The 22,602-nt window shown below is 42.8% G+C and overlaps 2 protein-coding genes across 3 annotated transcripts in view; one reads left to right on the top strand and one right to left on the bottom strand.

Moving 5' to 3' along the window:
* The window catches only part of nell2a (neural EGFL like 2a), an 86,842-nt gene extending 76,912 nt beyond the window's left edge, over positions 1-9,930 (bottom strand). Inside the window, exons 1-3 of one of the 2 annotated variants that reach the window (XM_035155774.2) lie at positions 9,503-9,930; positions 9,072-9,200; positions 248-398 (exon numbers count right to left, since the gene is read on the bottom strand). In XM_035155774.2, the coding sequence (XP_035011665.1) occupies positions 248-398; positions 9,072-9,200; positions 9,503-9,554 (332 nt within the window). In that variant the 5' untranslated portion in view covers positions 9,555-9,930. The remainder of the gene's footprint in view (positions 1-247; positions 399-9,071; positions 9,201-9,502) is intronic. The other variant, XM_035155773.2, reaches the window with a different exon arrangement.
* Positions 9,931-17,345: 7,415 nt separating this feature from the next.
* Positions 17,346-22,383, top strand: dbx2 (developing brain homeobox 2). Its single transcript, XM_035157592.2, has 4 exons — positions 17,346-17,651; positions 18,680-18,763; positions 20,669-20,853; positions 21,813-22,383. Exons 1-4 carry the CDS (start codon positions 17,381-17,383, stop codon positions 22,002-22,004), a joined length of 732 nt encoding a protein of 243 aa, XP_035013483.1. The 5' UTR covers positions 17,346-17,380; the 3' UTR covers positions 22,005-22,383.
* The last annotated feature ends 219 nt before the right edge of the window (positions 22,384-22,602 follow it).

The raw sequence follows: 22,602 nt of genomic DNA, 5'->3' as shown, positions 1-22,602 counted from the left end.
TGATTAAATATTTTTCGTCTGTATGCATTTCTGTTATTTAGAATGTAGGTCGTGCCGATACACGCTCTCGACCAATCGTGGGTCAGTCTCAGCTGTAAATCTGTCATGTCATCCATTTAGTTATATACAGTCTATGGTATATCTAAGCATCGTATCGTATCTAAAATGAATAGCATGGAATATACTTCCTGTATATAATAAACCATCATTTACACAGATTGTGCTGTGAAGGAGGAACAGATCATACCTGTGCTCGGAGTGATGGATGGAGAGGATGACCCCAGAGTTGAGGTGATCCTGTTTCAGGGTCACCAGCACAGTAAACTCATTCTTGCCTCTCAGCTTGTGCACCATTTGCTCAGACACCTCAGCGGGAGCCTTTACTTCCCTGGAGGACCCTGAGAGAAGACAGAAAGATCAGGTATTATTAGACACCGCTTCTTGTACAGATTGATGCTAAATATATTGATGACAGGATGATGCCACTGAAAAGCTGTTTAGACACATCACACAAACCAAAATATACAGATGCTGTGTTCAATAATTTATGAGAATAAATAAAAATGCAATATCTTTATCAAAATCAAAGACATTTTGCCCAACTGCAATCATTTCCTTGGTATTACTTTATTTAAACAACAGATTTCTGGAATGAAAACACCAATTAGAAAAAGGCACATATTATGCCACTGTTAATTACACCAATTTAACAGAGTGGTGTTAAAATATCCTGTGGAGCAAATTAAAAACACATCAGTCATTTTGGGAACACAAGTCGTCGGGCAGGAAAATTTGCTGTACAAAACTCCTGAACATCGGGTTGGGATTTCACAGGCCATACGCTCTAAATATTTAATGTTTTCACTCTCTGGACAAATTTGAATTCATAAATGAAAAATCAACACTGAACCCCCGAAACACACTAAGTGGCATGAACAAAAATCTACAGAAAAGTTCCTTTAAAATGTCTCATAGCGTGAATAACTGATGTATTGACAATGTGTTCCCATACATTGTCATTTCGTCCACACATTATATATCCTCCTCTGGGGCCGTGTTCGTGCGTGGATAACATTTAACATTTAAGCACAAAACATGGTGTAAATTACGCCGTTTTGAGTTGAATTTGAATTTCGTGCATTAGCAGTGGGGAGGCATTTTCAGTTTTTTTCTGTTTGTTTTTTTTTAGTTTGAAGAATCATCCCCCATTTACTTCAATTGTATTGGATTTGGCTGCAACGTTGTTTACCCCTGGAACTCTGGACACATTCATTTTTGGGTGAACTATCCCTTTAAGTGCCGTCACACATGACATCATTTCATTCACCCACAGACAAAACCTGATCAAAAATCTGATCAAGGGTGTAGCGCTACAGTGTCATGAATTGACATGAATTGACATGGATTGACATGAATTGACATGAATTGACATGAATAGAAAGGCTGAGGGGGTGCGGACATTGAGGGCGTTTTCTGTGCCGTTCGCTCGTAAGCTCCTGTTCCTCCTCCCCGACTCTACACAGACGTCCATGCTACTTTAATGGAGGCATCAATAAATGATGACGTTTCTCAGAAGCAATCACATCAAAGAGTTCACTTCCAGCTATGGGATGCATGCAAGATGCCCTGGCACACTTAAGCGCTCCAGGAAGCTAGCGTGGCAGCCTCTCCTCAGTGTATTAACATTATTTCCAGCTGGTGAGAGAAGCCAATTAACACAATGCAACATGAAACAGCAAGAAAAAGGCACGACGCCGACGACGGGTGTGCTCATCGCTTTCATGCGACACAATGACAACACTGAAAAAACAGGAAGCTGTGTTCGTATTTCTCTTCTTAAACCTTCAGCAAAGCACTTATCGTGCTAGCATTAGCCCTTTCTTCCCTGATGGAGGCTTTTAAGCCCATCAGGGATACATTTGGAGTCATTTCTGTCTAAACAAAAACTGCTCACTGGATCTGTTTCTCAGCAGCAGAGATGCACAGGGCACGTTTTCATGCATCTTGCATTGCCAGCAGAGTATCATTCCAGTGTCATTGGCTGAGGCGGGACAGATGGTCCGATGACTGTAACAGGAGTTCTGCCTCGCAGTAATCTGCCTCCATCAACAGATCCCACTTAATAACCAAATCCAAATGACCACTGGTGACAGTAACCGCAGAAATTATAGGATATCATTCTGTGTTTGCTGAGCTGCAATTAAAGCTTCAACGGTCTGTCTTATATTTGAGCATTTTTTACACAAATGCTTGTGAAATTAGTCATTTTCCACTTTTGGAACAAAGATTAGCTCAAGCCAAAGAGGATTCACAACGTCGGCAACAATGCGTGTTGGTCAGTCTAACCCCAATGTGCTGTGTTGAACAGAGGGAACGCTGACATTTTAATCACGGGCAAAATGAGCGCAGTGGGAGCAGGTGTCAGGGCGGGGTCCGCACTGAGGGACGGTTGATGAGGCAGGGGGGGGATGGTGAGGACTGAAGAACCGCTACACTGGGCTGCTCCACAGCTTGGCAGCCACGTTTGATCTACGAGTGGATAACTCTCATCACCAATCTTTGTACTTTGAGGGGAAGGGGCTGCTTCAAGTGGGTCTGTGGGGGTTGTAGAGGGGGCGGAGGAGGCATCATTTGGATGGAGTTCTGAGATTGGTCTGTAGACTTGTCTGTAGGAAAAGGCGTATTGATCTCAACACTCCTAACTGGTCTTCAAACAAAGATTGATCAGATATACCAGAAACATTCAAACTAACTAAACTAAACACATTATTTTCTACACTTTTTTGATTTCCACAATGTGCTTAAACAAGAAAGAAATTTCAATATATTTGTATTGATATAACAGTAAACAAGAAATGAAAAGTGTGCATGGATGTTGGACATAATTGGCCCCTCCCTGTAAATGATGGCCCCTTTACAACCCCTGATTTAGAAATATTCTAGATCCGACACTGCTCTGCATTCCCTAAAAACTACATGAAGGAGCAGTAGATTAGTTTGTGCTGTGATGAGGGGGCCAGCTTTCCCACCTTCCAAATCAATGTGGCCCTGCAGAGGGGGGCCTTTGGTCGATTATCTATTGGCAGCAGCCTGGATGGGGCAGCCACCTGCTCCTGTAACCACCACTTTGATGTGAGATATTGACACAAAATAGCTTTAAAATGATGATGGAGCAATAAAATTAAAATAAATAAAATGTCAGCACAGCTCTTGTCATCCCTTGTCAGAGAGACATACAAAGTTTTACTAGAGGGATTTCCAAAAAGCCTCCAGCTCAACAGCATCCGGAGGAAGCGCAGCTTTGGGCTACAGCCTAATCTTATCTCCTGGGTACATTGTGCTTTAATGGTTACGCTCAGGCCACAACTTCCATCCCTCAGCATCACTTCTAATCTTAAACGGTCTAATGTGGTCTTATTCGGTCTGACCCTGAGGACACACACAGCTGTAAGACCCCCACACTCGGTGTTACATGTACATATACTGTCGGTGCTGCACAGGTCACTTGCTCACACATCGAGTATTTAGAACAGGTGCCCTGCAGCAAAGCTTGAGAGCGCAGCTGTACCGAGCTTTAACACAATCCCTTTCTCACACACTGCTTTCACTTCTACCTGTGCTTACAGAGTGAGAGTTTTTGTACTGGAGAGAGCGATTGCGATTTTTATTTGCATTACATGTTTGGCTTCTAATTTAATGAACTTCCAGAGGAAACTGTGACTAAAAAAACTGTGTTGCTGATATTAGAAGAAGATCATAGCCACTTTCATATGTGAATAATGAGGACTCTGGTTCTTTGGTCTGGATTGCCAGTACAAAATAACACCTCCTACATCTCCCCGACAACTCTTCAATAACATTTTGCGAATAAGTCATCTTTCCACCAGCGAGCCGTTGCGTAACGCAATAAACACAGGGAGCCAAGAGGGGTCAGGATAAACACTGTGATCCAATCAGTAGAGGAAGAAGCACAGCATTACAATAAACCGGGTGAAAATGCACTAATTTTTTGATTGCATAATGTTTTGTATTTGAAAAAAAAAAATGATAGAGCATATTTCCAAAGGACACATTTTATCTGTTGGCCTGAGCTGAGAGGAATATATGTGGGAGGGTTAGGCAGGAAAATATCTCTCCAGAGGGATTAGACTAATGATGAATTCTCCACCGGCAGGAAACTGCAAAGCTTTCATTACTGTCAACACACACACATGTGCACATTAGTGAACAGGTGTAGACGACAACATGTACAAACAAAGAAAGATACTGCACTACAGACATTTTGGCTGTAGCCTGTACAGCTCCACACAAACAGTGAGTCAATACAAATAGAGAGAGACGGGCGCAGAGATATGCAGCAACATGGGGCTACCACAAAGCCACAGAGATGAATGCATTCACACACACAGACACACACACGCACGCACACACATACATACGCACACTGCTGCATAGGCCGACCCCAAAAAGCTGGTCATTACAGCTCCTGAATATTCCACCGTGCTCACTCAATCTGCATTCGGCGCCCCGTCTCCCCCCACTGTGTCTCCACTCTCCTGGAACAAATATTAAACTGAGCCAAGGGCACCTCCAGGACTGCTTTGGCCAGCAATTTTCCCCCCCAATTCTCAGATCGCCTCCTCGGTGACCTGTCATTCACACATACACAGAGCTAATGACAGGCTCCCAGCCACCCAACTGTGTAAGTGCCCTGGGGGGATAGAAATATCTCTCTCTCTCTCTCTCTCTCTACATGGTCACCGGTGCTCCTGTGTGGAACACGGGATCAGGCTCGCCTCAGAAGGCGGTAAGCAAAGCAGACTTTGACCATGGGGAGTTGGGGCATGCTGCCAGTCAACAGTTTGGAGAAAGATGGGTTTGTTGCTTATGGCGCAAACAATAAACACAACAAAAACTACAGTTTATTAATCAAAGGAAGTGTGATCATCTTATATTTAAATAGAAAATCGTGATTATCTTGTTTTCCCAGGGAATAATTCATGGATCTTGATAACAAAAAAATCTGTCCCAGTTAGGGAACGGACAGCTATGACTGTGTGAAATTTGGGTGCAGCTTTATTGAATTTAAGGCAACTGTTAGGCCTTGGTGGAGGAATGCGCTCCACTGAGTGTCATTCTAGTTGTTTAATCACAAAAAAGACCCATCACAAGGCCACACAGAGATAATACTTTATAATAATACGTTATTCCATCTTTCATTGAGTCCTAAGTTTTCAACTGCAAAGATCTGTCATACTGGACGATTATGTGGACATGTAAATTGACCAAACTTTTCAGAAAATGGGTCTTGTTTTGTTTTTTTTGAGACATAATGAGGGAGATTGTCCAAAAAAGATCGATATGATCCTTGACAATTCACAAATTTTGCAGTCCTTGTTGCTTGCTAACAGTTCTACTGTGTGGTCTCGGTATTTATAGTTGAGGCACATTTTGACGTGTCAGCATTGTTTTAAGCCCATTCTTTAAGCTCTTCACCTTCAGGGAATAAAATATTAACTCCTCAACTGGGCTGAACTGAAGCAAAACAGTTTCAAACACAGTTCTGTTTGGTCACTCAGTGCTTATATCAGAAAAAAACTGAAATCCTCACCAGTTTAAAAGTAAAGGTTAATTTACTCGTCATGTAATACAGTGATATCACCCACGTTAGCTGGGTTTTCAAGTTGATACAAATTACATGTTCAAATATGAAACCTTTGTTACAAGCTGCCGACTTTGGTTTTTCAAACCAGTTTTTTTTTTTCTCTCTTTAAAGTTCCCCAAAGCGTAATACTGCATCACTAAAGTGCTCTCAAGTCTTTTGAAATAATTTTAAGGGTCTGTTGTAGGATAGATTTTTTGCTTTAGGCTTTACCCACAAACACTTTATACACTGTGTTCATGTATGTGCATTTTTTTTTTTGCATGGTGCAAGCACATTTCTCTATATTACATCATATATAGCTTCTTTCTATTGGGAGAGATTTGCAATGATTTGCAGAACCTCATGTTCCAGGAACTGCAACATTACAATCAGCAAAATATAACACTTGCTTATCCAAAGCTCCTTTAAGCATAAAGTTTAGAATGAGAGTTACACAAGACTCTCGTTGATTCTTATTGGTAAATTTCCATTTTCTTGTCCTGTCCTTCTTTAAGTCTGGTGTTAGCTACACATTGGCCACTGAACGAGCTCAGAAGCTGCTAACCTACACTGGAGCTTGAATCTTTGAATCTACACTGGAAACCCACGTTTGCTGTTCCTATTCAAACACTTGTCCACACACACACACACACACACCCACGTTAAAGCAGGATAACTCACATTCACACAGAGTCCCTCCGTCCTCTTTCATCAACACACAGACACACAGACACACACACACAAAGATCTGCTCCTATATTATAGATGAGTCTCTTCCATCCTGTTACACTTCAGTCACAGACATAATCACCACAACATACAGTGAAACACCTCACCTCGGTGTGTTCAAACAGTCTGAGCAAAAAAACAGGATTCGGAGACAGACAGGACTCACACATGCACACACACACACGAACACACACACGGAGAGATACAATTACAAGGGAGTCTTGTGCTGCAGCTGAATGGATGCTTCTAGCAATTGTGCTGTTTGCACTTCGACTGAGTTTGGTCCATACGCTCGTAGCCAGAGAGGCAGAGTGTTGGTGCATGTCTGTTGGGGGAAGGGAGTGCTTCTGGGTGTGGCCCCCCCTGCTTGTTTATACAGAGACAGATAGATATCTCAATGTCTCGATATTAAAAAGTGGTGGGCGGGTGGGGGGTGCTAATGATGTCATGATTTTTTGGGTGGTGGGGGCTGAGCATGACCTGGCATCGGGACATGAGAGGAGCGTACGGCCCCGGGGCTTTTCTCCCTCTCCCTGAGGTCCACCTCTCCTCATGCCGTGCAATGTAGCAACTGACAGCTACCTTCAGAAGCGCCAGCAGGGGTGCGCTTAACAACAATCACCCCACCGCTCGCTGCTCTCTTCTTCCCGACTTCGACACAGAAAACAGCATACTTTGGCTGCTGTAGCGAACGGCATTGTGCTCGCCACAATTATTTATCAATATACGCATTCCTATAGTGTGAATTACATTCTCCTTCACTTTCAGCTCTCACCAGCAACCCCTCCTCCTGCCTCCACACCCAGCACCCAGAGATAACAGCCACCCCTTCAGGCAGGCAGGCAGGCAGGGAGGCAGGCAGGCAGAGCAGGGGACAGCCGTGGATGTGTTCTGCCTGCTATCTAATGAGCGTCGGAATGTCACTGTGGGCCTGTCTCCTGGTCCCAACCAGCCAAGCATCCACACATGTGGAATCAGCACAGTCTATCAAACAGCTGCCAGACAGCTCTGCTCCCTATCTCTCTCTCTCTCTCTCTCTCCTCCATTCTCCCTCATTTTCCTTCTATCTCTCTGCATATCTACAGTACTGTGTGTGTGTGTGTCGGTGTGTGTGTCGGTGTGTGTGTCGGTGTGTGTGTCTCTGTCTATTTCTGATCACAAACAAGGAGCAGGCCCAGGTTTGCTTTGCCGGGTACACCTCTCCCTGCTGCCTCCCCCTCACTCAGCATCATTGACTTAACATAGACATCCCAAATGAAGGATGGAGGCTAGCGCTGCCATAAATAACACGCCGCCTGCTCTGCCTCTGCGACTGAATGTACTTAGCAAAGGTAATGCAGAGGAATAACAGAGAGTAATGATGGAGAGGTGCCAGTGGCGAAGCCGTCTAGTTTTCTTTATTTTATGACAAAAGCGGTGGGAGCTTGTTTCTACGACTGTCTTTGTTGCTCTCTCTCTTTCTCCAACTCTTCCTCGTGGTCTTCCTCCTCCCTGCCTCTCACCACCTGACTGGGTTATACAGCACTTCTGAGTGTTGTCTACACGGAGGACATCAAATGGCCTGAATTCACGATGCTGACGCTGGAGTTGCTGCTCCGTGCAGAAGAAGTGCAGCTGTCTCAGCCGCTGTGCCGCGGGATTAGAAGATATATCCGCAAAGGGGGACAGGAGAAGCAGAGACATGTCAACAAATGTTTGTGGTGTTTCTCTGCCCCCCCAAAACAACATTGTCACTTTGGTACATTTTGTGATTCCGTGTCGAGATCCTCCTCGTGAGGATTTAAGTGTTGCCACGTCCTCGGCTTCCCACTGATCTGGGAGCCAAAAGCAATTTCCTCTGTTGCTACTATTAGCGGGGTTGTGATAGACATCTCCATCCCTGTGATGACACTGTTTAACAGTCTCATTCGGACTGTAATAAGTGTCTGACATCAAATGACAATGATGTAACACTGGCAAAACAGTGGATAAGAAGATAAAGCACGGGCGCAGCTTTGAAAACTTCATTATGCACACAGCTGAATGCCACATATATAACATATGTAGCCGGCCTTACAGCAGACACCACGGGCATCTGACTCACTCTTCCACACATTCATACTTTCTGGGTATAGAAACTGTTCCGCTCACACACTCCAGAGGATCACCCATGGCTATATTGTGGCAGGGGGCCCACTCACCCTCCAGACTCACATCATACATCCCTGCGAACACAGGGTTTTGTCCCTGCCTAATCTGATTATGCCCAGTCTTTATGATTCTTTGCGTGATTCACCCATCTCTCCCCCCTCTCTGCTCGTCCCTGCGCAGCCCACCAACCCACTGCCTATTGTTCAGGCAGGTGGCAGCGTGGGGCCCCCCGAGGAAAACTGAAAACCCACTGTATGTATGTTGGCCCCCTGACAGTTATACCATGGAGAGTGAGAACCGTTTGCAGGCATATTGTGGTAATAATATCATCACATGATCTGACATTATGAGAGAGATCCCTGCATCAGGCATCTCAGAGGAGCGGATCCGAGGATTTATGCAATCCTGTTAGTCTTGCAAGAAGATGTTAAAACAAACATATTAGCAGTACTGCGGATTTTCTGTCAGTTTTCATTCCAAGCTGTTTTTGTCAACAATTTGTATCTTCCATTTATGAGGGGAAACCACAAGGAGTGTGTGTGTGTGTGTGTGTGTGTGATTACTGTACCTTGGAAGTGGAAAGCTCGAGACTCGCTGTGGAAGCCCTGGACCTGAGTAACTCCATCAAAACCTTCTCCAAGTGTTAGTTCATCAAACACGCTAATGCGCAGGGCAGGGTCAACCCCAAAACCTGCAACTAATGTGCACACAAACACACACACACAGAGAACAACATTATTGTCATTGTTAACAGCAGGCAAGGACACGTGTGATGCTGTATAAAAACACAGGGGGTGTCAGGGGAGGGGGGGAGAGGACAGTGTACAGCACAATGCACAAACAATAAATCAAGTCCAGGTCTGGTTGTCTGTGAGGAGCACACGGTGTCCACACGGCGCAAAACAACACATCATTTAATCACGCATCTGATCTGTGAGGCTACATGTTGCCAGAGAGAGTGTCGGGGTGCGTGGTGATGATGACAGCATCGTGTCCTACCTGAGGAGGCGCAGAATACGCCGAGGACCAGAAATAGCTGCAATAATCCCATGGTGAATGTATAAAAAAGATATTAGTCCATGTTTTATCCACTTCCCGAGAGACGGCAGATTGTTCAATCACATGCGACCCGATGCTGTCACCCTCCTCGCGCAGACGGCTTCTACCAATCCCAAATGTTGAGCGGAGGCATCATCACAACTTTAAGATGATGCAAAAAATACGCGAAAAACAATGCAAATCCGGATGGAAGAAGAAGAAGAAGAAGAAGAGGAAGAAGCGTCACGAGTGTGTAGATTATTCCATGTAACGCACGGTCTGCTCCATCGGCACAGGTGGCAAACAGGGGAGTCACAAAGCGGAGCAGCCGCTGCCTCAACAGACGCTCCAGCAGCAGCAGAGTGAGAGCTGCGCACCAGAGGAGAGGAGGGAGAGGACGGGAGAGGAGAGGGAGGAGGAGGAGGAGGGAGGAGGAGAGGGAGGAGGGGGAGAAGAAAAGAACTGATAAGGAGTGAGAGAGGGAGGCGGAAAGAGGGACAATGAAGCCCCCTTGTGGCCTGAGGCGAGGAACAGCCTTGGTGGATCCAAAACGAGGCTGCTGGTGTTGATTGTAACCACGCCTACTGGAAAGAGAAGAAAATGTATACGGAGCCAACAATTGTAAATTCCTTTTGAAACAACCAGTTCAAATTTAAAGGTGAAAAGAATTACCACTGTCACTGCATGTCAGCCCTGTTGTGGCTCCTGCGGTTTTGGGCTACATAAATGTTTCCCCCAGACTCATATGAGGTCACTGTGACCTGAAATCTGATCAGTTCATCTTTGTGTCCAAGAGACAACTGGTCAAAATGTGAAAAAGGCCGACTTAAAACCATCATGAGGCCACCGAGACCTCGACCTTTGACTACCCAAATCCTATCAGTTAATCAGTGAGTCTAACTGAACATTTGTGCCACTTTTAAAAGGATTCTCTCGAGGCGTTATCAAGGCAAAAGAGTTTTGTGAGGTCACATTGGCCTTGACCTTTGATCTCCACCCTCACCATTGAGTCCAAGTGAAACGTTTGCTCTAAATTTGAAGAAATGTCTTCGTTTGGAGCGTTTGTCCTCAGGTAAGCACATAATTTTGTAAGAATAAGGTTTCCAAGAAATAAATAATGATTTGAGCTTCAATTTTGTAGTTCTTATAGATAAATAATACATTTCCTCCATCTGGAGCTTCCTCCAAGCACTCGCTTGAAAAGAAGAAAAGAAGGAAAACAAACAAGCAAAGAAATAAGCCATGTGCATTTGCGGCAATATGAGGAAACAGAATAGAATAGAACATTCGGGATCTGCCACTGGTGGTTTCTGTGAGTCCTGTGGAGATGGTGGGGTAATGAGAAAACCCCTCAAGGACTAACTTTGTATCGCTCACATGGATAAGGGTCAGTTTTGCCTCAATCAAACAATGTGTGCATCAAACAGACAATTTTTCAGATCTAAAACTCCGGAGTAGTGTACGCCAGGCGTATCCATAGCAGAGTAACACAGAATTCCACAGCATCGTGCACATACACTCAAATCACCTCTGTGTATTCCTGTAGAAAGAGGTAGGGTAGGAATTTGTTCTCCACATAAGAGCCAAGTCACTAGAAACCCAAACCATCACCCGAAGACAGGACTTGGATCACAGTGAAGAGTCTTTACAGAGGAGTTGTATCAAGACACCTGGCATGTAAATTTGCATTGGACAAAGTTCATTTGCCTATATATCCCATGAGCCACACAGTTCTTGAAGGTGCTGAACATTGGTGAACTTATCATCCCATAACCAAGCTTTGACTAAGCCTTTACTACAGAAGACTTTATGTTGTGAAGAAGCACCTTTATTTAGTAAACTACCATTCTTTAACTAACTAGTTAGTAACTTAGGAAGGATAGTTATTTTTCACTTTATTAAATTGTCAGTCCACATAGAATGGTCTAGAACTACTAAGCCAAAGGCATCTAGATCTGGATTAGCCTTTTCTTCGTCCTGAAGATGCTCCAGCTTCATTTGTTCTACTGACGTGTGGAAGTTCCCCGAGCATTTAACCCTCGCCAGTGGGTCACAGAACAGGTCAAGGTCACATGACAATCATCTGTAGAGTCTCATGAATTAAAGTGTAAATGTGGGTTTAACTGCTTGGAAAGGGATGTCAGGGAGGGGGCATTATGAGCAGCTGATCAGTACCCCCCCCTCTCTTCTGTTCAGAAATGGTTGTTCCAGTTTGAAGTGGATGGCCTCCTTTACTGCTCTTTTCAACCATCTGTCTTCTCTGTCCTCGTGTGAGAATAGAAGCTGGTTAGAGAAAATAATTGTCTGAAAGCATCAAGTCTACCCGAAGTGTCATAAATGCTTCATAGAGTTACGACCTCCTGTACGCGTACGCTTCCCTTTCTTCAATTAGTTAAGTCATCCTGTAAAGTCCAAGTTTGCCTGTTTGGCAGGTGGTATGGAAATGAATAAAAAGTGAGTGCTCGGCTGCCTGTGTGACTCAGCCCCTGTTAATGTCTTTTTATAGAGCACAGATGCTTTGTGCTTTGAATATTTGTTTATTCATCTAGCATCGTCTTCATCCATGGAAGCACTTGCAATTTTTTTTTTTTTAAACATTGCTGTCTTATCAGCAGCCACGCTCTGCTAGAGATGATTATTTGAAGAGTGATAAACAGTTACATTTTCCCTGAATCAATTTCCTGCAACCGTGGCCAACCCCTGGATCAAACACTCTTCTGTTGGCTGAGCTGCTCTGTTGAAGTAGGCTGACAAGTAAAGGCCAGCAGATATGATTATAGGGACAGTTCCAGAAGCGTGTGGTGCAGAGCTCCTTGCTGAGCGCCCCATTTAACACCAACATATTTGTCATATCAATCCGCCTCCACTTCCTTACGGTTTTCATTAGGGCCAAAACATGTCCTGTTTTAATTAATTTAAAACGGATATATATTGGCAAACAGGCTCTTATCTAAAGCTTGTTCGTAGTTCCACAGTGAGCAGCTAATGGGTGCCTATTGTGGATAAAACAAAAGGCAGCCAATTGCTCTGCGTGCAGAGTGTCACATCAGCTGTGTGAGAGGGCCTCCACCCATCTTTTCATTATTAATACTACGAGATTTCTTCTGGGTCCAGACATGGGGAAATGTAATTACTTTTTATTGCCCACAAGTTGTCATTTCCTAAAGTGCCATCAGGAAAATAAGCGCCATTAAAGTAAGCGCCCAGCCAGGAATGAATAGTAATAAAAGCACACAGTGATAACACACACTTGCTGTGCATGTGCCCACGCCAACGCACACACACACACCACACCACACACACACACACACACACACACACACACACACACCAAATCTCTCTGGGCAAGGACATGGGGGACATGAGGGACAGTGGGAGCGCTTTTGTTCCTCTCCTCTTGAAGATCCAGATGGGTGATGCATTACAAACGTCTCATCACTTAGAGCCATAGCTGTACCACACAGACACGCCACAGATAGAATGGAAATCGCTCACAGTCGCCATGTCAGGGTCTAAATGAACTGCAGAGAGAAGCTACTGTTCCCACGGGGCTCTCCTGGGATTCATCTGTTGCATAACTCCCATGTTATACTGACCTTGTCTCTTTGTTCAAATCTGACATCCATGAGTCATATTAAAAACTGTGTGCCCAAACGATCCATACATCCAACTGCTATATCATGTGTTTCATATTCATGAGCCCGGCTTTGACTTCATAAGATTAATTTGAATATGAAAGGGAAATGTGAATTAAGTGACTACATTGGGAATTGTGTCATTGCAAATCCACTATGTATAAGTTGTACTTCAGGCACTTAATGCTCCTGTTCTGATAAGGAGACTCACATGATCTGCAACACCATGAGAAGAGATTGTATTCTTTGTCTGACATAGCAATCAATGGAAACAACTGCAAGATGCATCCCCATAACTCTCATTTCCATATAATATGTGATTCACTAAAAAATAAGACAATGTTAAACAAAGGTTGGATTTTAAAAGTAGATTTAAAAAAAAATCATCCACCACACTAATCCTCTAAAATAGACGGTTCTCATTCTCCCAGCGCCATCTTGGGGAAATGACAGTGAACTGCAGCCACAGAGTCAGCAAAGAGGAGCAGTACTGAGGTCAGACAGACAGTGTCACCCTGGGACCATCTCAGGGCTAAATACATGATGAGCTGAGATGTGGACAACAAGACGTTAGTGCACAGACAAGGTGGAGTGAAAAAGAATTATGAAAAAATATTAAAGAAAGTAAATGCTGTGTAGTGCGGGACCTCCGTCACTGGTTTAATTTCTGGGACCAAGGAAGTGTTTATCTGTCCCCTGATGTTTTGCATTTGTATATTAGTACAGTGGCATTATCTATTTTGGTACACAGGGATATAATACTGGTATATTGTGAAAAGCCCAAACTGTGAAGACGATTCTGAAAAAAACAACTCACAAGTGGTAAAACTCTGCTGATCACAAATCTGCCGCATGTTGCAAAAGACAATGAAGGAATTAAAAAAAAGATTCATAGAGCTGATAATAACAATTATTATCATTTGTGTTTTTAAATGTGTGAAATTCATAAACAAAAAGGAAGAAAAGGGTGAAACAAGACTCGTCTATATGGATTTTGTGTAACTTTTACGAGATTATGTGTCTTTGATTTGATGACCGTGAGGTCAAGTGAAGACTCTAAATTGCTCATAATTGTACATTTGAGTATGTACGGTTGTTTGTCCCAACATGTCGGCCCTGTGAAGGACTGGAAGTACCCTGTCTCCTGCATGATGTCAGCTCCCGTCCCTAGCTCCCCTCAAACTAGGGAGAATGGACTGATAGTAGCTATTTATTAACGTTTTTTCCAAACATTTTACCAAGTGCACCAGCAATGCCGGAGCTAAATATCAATACTATTAATTGCTCAATATTTGTTTCATTGTCGCAAAGGCCATAAGCTGAGGTACTTTCTTCTTTTCTGAACTTCTGTACAACCCCCCAGCTAGGACTGAGCAGGCTTACGTCATTGATTTGCAAAAGCTCCATTTAGTGCACAGTAAAAAACATTCTACCACTTTAAAGACCATTTTAAAAAGGCAACATTTTGGGGTGAGAAAAAGACATAAATATGCAGGAAATGAAACGAAGATTAGCAAAAAAATATGTATTTTAAACTGTAATCGGCTTAATGTGAGGAAAGCCTTGATCGTAACTTGGTTCTACGTGGGTTGATCTTTTATAGACTGCCCAGGCAGTGCGGTTGCTCCACACAGCCACTCCCATTCCCCCTGGATCCTATTGTGAATGTGTGCAGTGAGCTGGCTCATTGGGCCCTCGTAGTGAAAGGCCCACGGCCATTCACTCAGCATACAGAAGCTCATTAGAACTCTATAGACACACAATTGTGAGGCTCACATTAGAAACTTCCTCCTCAGGGGCACAGACACCGCACACAAAGTGCCAGTTTGCTGCTAAGCTAAGCGCATTGTCTTCCTGATTCATAGAGCCTGGCCCTCCATTCACGATATTAAGTTCGAGTGGTGGAATATCAATTGCGTGTGCAATGGGCCGGTATCTTTTTAAGAGCTTTAGTGGGGTTAAAAAAGAGAGAAAAGGGATCTCAGCCGGACTGCAGAGTGCGAGCTTTCAACAGGGCCATTGTGAGGATTCTGAATGAAGGGACCCCTGTTTTTTCCCTCCATTTCTTAAAAGAGATGGACATCAAATAAATTCACATGAACTTGCTTCAGGGTGTTTCCAAGACCTACCGTTTAAGAATAGCTTAATTATACCTCCCTCTCCTGGAGAGCTCTATTGGAATCTGACTAATTACGAAGTGGTGAATCTTAATGATGATACGCTCTTAGCTGTGCCTTTTTAAAATGTGCACACAGTCGTGTGAGATTTGTTCTTCCAAAAAAACATCAGGGAAGGCAGAGAAATATCTGATTTTAACAGGAACATTTAAGGCAGGTCGTTAGTTTTGAGGTGCATGGAACAACTTTTAAACTTGCCACAGATTCTCAATTGTTGTTCAGAAGCTATTCGAATGGGAGAGTGTGACTGTACAAATAAACTAAACAAAAATCCTCAATGTTATCACATAAAACTTTGAGCACAATCAGGATCGTTTCAAATTAAAAACAAATACATTTACTGGCACTGAAATGCCATCTGTCCCTCCTGTTTTCCATGTGTGGCATATAAACAAATGAGTCCACCACACAAAAAGCCTGGGACCTACCACTGTCACAGGTCTATGTGCTGCATGTTACCACACACTCGCTACACAAAAGTAGAGAGTGCACACAGATTTGCTAACACTCATCAAGTGACAGAGCGCTATGCCTTCTCCACCAGTCTGAGGAATAAAAACCTCAAATTTGATTACAAGCAACCTTTGGCTCCCTGGCCATCACACAATAGGCTGAGCTGTCTGGGCCAATTTCCATGCTCAGCATGAGGTATCTACACGCGCAGACTGCAGCTCCCTGCATTAACCCCCACGCACACACACACAAACCCCGGACCAGTGCGGATATGCCTGTTTACTGTGCCTAAACTCCAGGTCCGTCGCCTCTCTTGTTGGACTTTCTATTATGATGTTGAGGATCATTAGTTGCAGTGTGAAAGGTTACACAAGCTTCTCATTCGACATGTTTGTACCAAAACATCCCCACACGCATATGTGTTGCAACCTCAAATATCAGTATTAGGTGGTTGGATGTGCTGCCTGTTGAGCCACATGTTTCTACCACTGCCAAACTAGAACTGAATCCTACCAGGATCCTACCAACCCCTCTGTAAATGTACAATACATGCTGACCCTATGGCAAATAGCCTTGCCCACACTCTAAATTAAATTATTATTACAAGTAATGGTTAGGAGGGTTGTTTCATTAATGAAATCTTGTTAAATCAATTTTGTTGACGATAAATGACATTTACAATATAAAATAATGCTGTTGTGTTACAAAAAAAAAAAGTCTGAGTAGTGTGAAGAATTTTCATCTACTAAAACAATTCAGTATTAGCATTTCATAAAATGTTCAAAAAAAGTTTTATTTTAAATACTTTAAAAATAAAAACACTGTTTAGTGGTATTATTAATAAAATTGTGATGCAATGCATCCAACTAAAAAAATCAAGTCATCTTGTAAAGTAGTGCAAAGTGACCGCAGGTTAGGTTTTGTTCTTAGATAAAAAGATTAGAAGTTTTATTTTTTTAGATTCTTGCACCTTTTCCTATAATTGTTATGTTATTTTGTCAACATGTTATTTTGTGAACACGTTATTTTGTCAACACATTTATTCACACCAATGTGTTCTGTCACCTTTGGATTATTTAACAATTCAGAAAACTCTCACAGACTAAATGTTGCTGAAATGAAACAGCATAAAAGCACATTGTAAATGAACCTCTGTGAGGTTAGTCTAAAGCACGACTGAGCTCTGAGGAGTCCGGAGAATAGAGAAAACTATTTACTACTATAAAGGTCTGTTTGGTGCATGTTAAACTTTTGCCAGCAGTTCATTGTCTCTGGTGTCTATCATTTAATAGGCTAGTTGACATAATGAATGAACCAGACCCACCTTCTGCCACTCCAGAAAGGACCCCAGCCTTATCTGAATTGAGAAGCACATTAGACCCTCTCAGCCAATCACGACGCAGCCCTGTAGCAAAGTGCAGGCCCGAAAGAGGAAGAGCAGAGAACTTTTGTTTTCTCCAGAGTTTAATGAAGTTGGCCTGGTCACTCAAGAAGGGATTAGAGGAGAATTTAGTGTCACTGGGCAGTGACTGCTGAAGAGGGAGCTCGAGTGTTCGGGTCACTGTGTGAACAGGATGGTCTCAGTTCAGAGCTACACCAGGAGGAATATGCCTGGTTCTCCTCCCGCTTTACCGGGTTTCGGGAGCTCGGGAAAGAGCTTTCTCATCGACAATCTACTGCAGACGTCTTCAGCCCGCTCGGAAGGGACAACCGGGGGACACCTGCGACGAGCAGCATGTGAACATCCCAGAAGAACCTGGGGCCCTGAGCATAGAGCCTTCCAAAGCCAGGCCCAGGGTCCCCAGCAGGTGAAAGACCTAGGAGGACAACTTCTGCCACACTCAGGTGAACTGATTTCTTTCTTTCTAAGCAAACAGACTTTTTAAACTAACTCTAATATATTTAGGTTATGACAGGCTTTTAAATGTGTGGAGCTACAATGTTATACTTTAACACAATGACTTCTACAAATATTTTATTTCTTCTTTCTAAACGGCTAAAACTGTACTAAAGATAAAAAATGTTTAGGGATGAATTAAGCTTCAGGCATTTCTTCAATTTTAGATTGGAAATTGTTTATAGCTCTTAAATTAAAATTAGGTAGATTTAGATTACATGTGTTGTAAGAGTGCTATGTTTTAAGAGAGATCACAATTACGCCTGGCGTGAGTCATTCAGAAACTTTTTTTTTATGTAATCAATGTGTAATTTATTATCACATTCATTTTCCAAATTACCAAATTACTTTTAAACATTGAAATTTCTGCCAAAGTAAAGAAAAAATAAATTTTAAGTTAGTTGTAAACTCAACAAAATGTAATTTGAAATATAATATTTAAAATTGGTAATACATTTAAAGAAATACCAGTAGTATCAACAAATAATAGATCCAGTAGATAGTAGATAATTGGATCTACTGATCCAATAGATCCAATTATCTCAGCCAAGCTCTGACAATACAATAACTGCAAATGTTTTGAAAAGGAAAATTGAAATGTTTCTATTAGAATACTATAAAGATATGCAAGAAATATTTGAACCCTCTAATCACAACAAGTTGCCTGAGAATCATTTAAGCAAATAATTATCAGACTGGATTACCTATCTTTCCTCTGCAGGTAGTTTTCAAATAAGATCAAATTTTACAAAATTCCATAATTTCAAAAAAGTAGAAGGTCCATCTGTGCTCATCACCTGAAGCTCAGCACTGTTGTAAAAAAAGCAGATTAAAAAAAACAACCAATAAAATGAGGCAGAGCGGGACTCATTTGGCCTCAGAAATTGGCAGCAGACCAGGTAGAGTCTCTTGAAGACCATATGTCACACCTTGATATTACATGACCATATCTGACTGTCCCTGTCTGTCTTTGCAGGTGTACTCAACAGTGTTTTCCTGCGGAGCCCCCAGTATCTGCTGGCATGCTGCGGTGGGTCCAGCCCCCCTCCCGTCTTCTCCAGTGAGTGTTTTATGCCTCATCAGCAATGCCTCAGCTACTCTCTAAGCATTAGCATCAGCCCGGTCTCCCATGCTCTCCACAGCTAATTACTGATGCAATACCAAAGAACTAATTCTCCACTCAACTCTGCACAGCTCTATTCATAACCATTCACGGCTGTTCAGGACGGAGAGGGGGGGGGGCTGTGTTGCAAGGCTTTTGAGTCACTGGGGCCCCCTATTTTGCACTTGCAAATACAGACTTTTACTGGCAAAGATAAGCAGAGCTAATAAATATCTTGTCTTCTGTCATAATAAGATCATAATTACCAGGTGCAGATTGTTACTGCTGAGTAAGGCAGATTGCTCCAAAGTTTAATATTCCCGCAGAACATTAATGCATTTTGTTGTAAATTTAAACAGATTCAAGATAAATCTTAAGGCTGCCATAAAATTGAAAACATCCTGGAAAGAGCAACAATGAAATGTTTAAAATCTCCATAGAATTGTGCTTGAAATGTTTAAGTGCATACAATTTAAGACTTGTGTAGGACAAGTACACTATTTCTATGTTATACTTGGGTAGTGTTAAGACTAGCAGCTGTCTTATTTTTGCATTGTCCCAAAGCAATTGGAAGTTATTACTTGCTGCATCCTATGATGCCTGTCAAGGGTTGTGGAGAAAAGCACAAATCAGAAAGCCCTCATCCCACAGGTCCCTGGAATCGCCTTAGTAGGTTGACACTTTCCCACAGTGCCCAGCAACACAACAATGCCAAGTCAGGCCGTGACCAATTGGCACATTCACTCCACCATCCACACGCGACCTCACTGCAATTTTTCATTGCAGCAATGAACTCCGCCAAGCACAAAAAACCTGCCCATTTCTCTGCAGAAGAGGGATGGACCAGGAACATCCCCCGGCCATTGTGTGGCTAAAGGGTTTGGTTCGCTGACCCCCCTCCTTTCTCCTGTCCCTCAACCCTCATTCCTTCCCATTGGAGACCTCTTGACTAGGACATAAAGCATTCAATGAAAGTGACTTTTATAGACTTATTCGAGCTCATCTTCACATACAAACTTGCTTCATACCTGCAAGTGAAAAGATTTAGTGTTGGGCTACTGAGCCATCGAGTAATGGCATTTCCATTGAACGGCTCTATTGTTGGTGTCCCCCAGGGCTCTATAGTTGGCCCACTCGGGCAGACACACACGTTGCCCAGGAATGACCTGGTAATCAGCTATTTAAGTGAAAGCCATTGAGTCCCAATAGAGAATTGAGAAGCATGTCGAAACCTCTTATGTGCTCCCTAGAGGTGGTCTATGTGCAGATTTGTCGTACAGATTAAAAAGGCAACGTTGAATGGATCGGATAAATTGTTCCACTTGACTTTTGTTGTGAGTGCACCTGTGAGTGAAGCAGCGTGGGATTGCTCCTCACAGGTCACCAAATCGCTTTTTTCTCAGTTGAAATGGCTTTCTATTCTCTTTAGTCACCCCCAGTTTGTTAAATTGGGCAAACAGAGGGAGAGGAATTGAAAGTGAGTGATAAAGTGAGTGTGACAAAAACAGGCATCATCTTGGTTTGAAAAGGAAGGAAATGTGGTAATGGTTGGAATAAAATGTATACAGGGCGGCTGTGGACCGAATCTGATTTTTTACTTTTGAATTCATTTGATCTAAATCCCGAATAAATGATCCGTAAATAATCTGATCTGGGCAGTTTAACTGTTAATTTAGCTGTTTTGTCTCAATTGACTGCACGTCTGTATTCTCCAAGCTGCTACATGTACCCTCTCTCCCCGTTACACTCTAGTTCATTATTGTGACAACATGCACATGGCGCAGAGACACATCAACTACTGACAATTAAAAATCTGCAGGATGGGTCAATAATAAAGTTTTGTTTTTCACTTTCCTCTTTAAGAGGGAGCAAATCTTCGGATGTGGTCTGCTGATGTAAGCCCGAAAGTTCGCAGAGGGATCCTTAGGAGGGCTGTGTTCTCAGAAGAACAACGGAAGGAGCTGGAGAGAACCTTTCGGAGACAGAAGTACATCAGCAAGACAGACCGGAACAAACTGGCAGCTGATCTCAGTCTCAAGGAGTCACAGGTAATCGAATGTGTATATTACCTGAAACGTTGCATGATTGATATCAGATCCTGAAAGACAGCCGCTCTTTTTCATCATCAACTCTTGATGAAGGAACCTAAATCACACTTTGTGACGAACAATTGAAGACTGCCCGTTAGCTTAAAGACATGCATGTAAATGTGAGGGGGCAGAAACATGACACAAGTCAGCAACATCCAGATAAATATTGGCTTAAACATGCAAAGAGTCTAAAGCCATACTAGTGGTGGTCTTGGCTAAATGCTACATATTCAAATGCTCACAATGGACGCATAGCATGTTGGCATTCTAGGATCAGAGCAATGAGGTGTAACACAACAGCGTCAGCATGTGTCCCACTTTTCAGGCTCATTTCATCGATTTGACTCTGTGACTGCCTCCCTGGCTGGCATACAGACCAAACAACAACGTGCCCCCATTCCCTATTTGCACTTCTTATACAGAACAACTAGGCTGAATAAAGGTGCAACATTGCTGCCTTGAACAGGCTGTGTAAGGTGTTAATACAGCTAGCATGCTGATGCTAATCAGGTTTAATACTTACCATTTCCCAATTTGGTTTACATTTGATGATTAGTTGTATTAGCAGAACATTTTAAGCACAGCTCAAGCTGCGGCAAATTTCATTAGTTTGAAATTATTTGTTAATAAACCAAATTATAATTTTTAACCGATGACAGCGCTACATAAAAAGTCAGGATCACCAAAGTTATTACAAGTGATTATGTAGGGGTCTTTGAATTTCTATACCAATATTTTTTTTTCTTTATAGTCGCCCCAGAGCGAAAATCTCAGGATCACTGGCCGACATGAATGTCTGCATGTATTTGAGATATTTCAGAGTGTCCCTAAATGGTAGACAGACAGAGCTACACCACTTGCATGGCTAACAATGAATGGACGACAGAAATTGAACTGAAATGATTCTTTCACTTCAGGTGAAGATCTGGTTCCAGAACCGACGAATGAAGTGGAGAAACTGTAAGGAGAAGGAGGTTCATAATACCCGCTCCCCGATGGACGAGCTCATGGCCCGAGGTCTCGCAGAGGAAGAGGAAGAACCACCTCAGAATAACACTGGCGCAAAGACACAGAAATCGCCACCACACAAGAGTGTCAGAGACACATGAGGGGCTGTAATGAGTGGAGAGTAAAATGGGGACTTTCTGACTTCCACTGGCTTGAAAAGGGCTTCAGTACAGGAGGGTTGTTTTAAAAATGTGGATGGAATATGCTGTCTGTGAAAACTAACACTGATAATGTTACCTTTTCTGTCAAGAAGGCAAGTGACTGTTTTGTTAAAACATAAATATGATTAGGCTCAACTGCTTGGTCAATCATCTTATTGCGTTTCACTGGCTGCGGATGATCAATTTCATGGTTATTACACTGACAAGTCTTTCCAGGAAGATTCCTACTCTCCGATTATAATTACAATCAGTTAAAGGGGAACATTTGTCACTTCATTTACTGCATTTACAAATCAGACTTTTTTTCCAACTAGTAACTAGCAACACGGCATTGCATCATCAAAGCATCATTTTTGCAATGTCACTGATGGTGTCTTAGTTGTGCACCGCGTGTGCGGGTTTAAAATGTGCAACTGCTCAGCCAAAATACTGTCAACACTGCACTTCCTCAGGTCCAATGAAACGACCTAGTTTGAAGTCAATTGGTTGAGCAGTTGTGGAGAAAAACGGCGAACAGAGATTTCTGAATTATTTCCAT

The sequence above is a fragment of the Hippoglossus stenolepis genome, chromosome 5 (assembly GCF_022539355.2).
Source record: "Hippoglossus stenolepis isolate QCI-W04-F060 chromosome 5, HSTE1.2, whole genome shotgun sequence".
Lineage (NCBI taxonomy): Eukaryota > Metazoa > Chordata > Actinopteri > Pleuronectiformes > Pleuronectidae > Hippoglossus > Hippoglossus stenolepis.
This window is presented reverse-complemented; position numbering and strand designations above follow the sequence as displayed.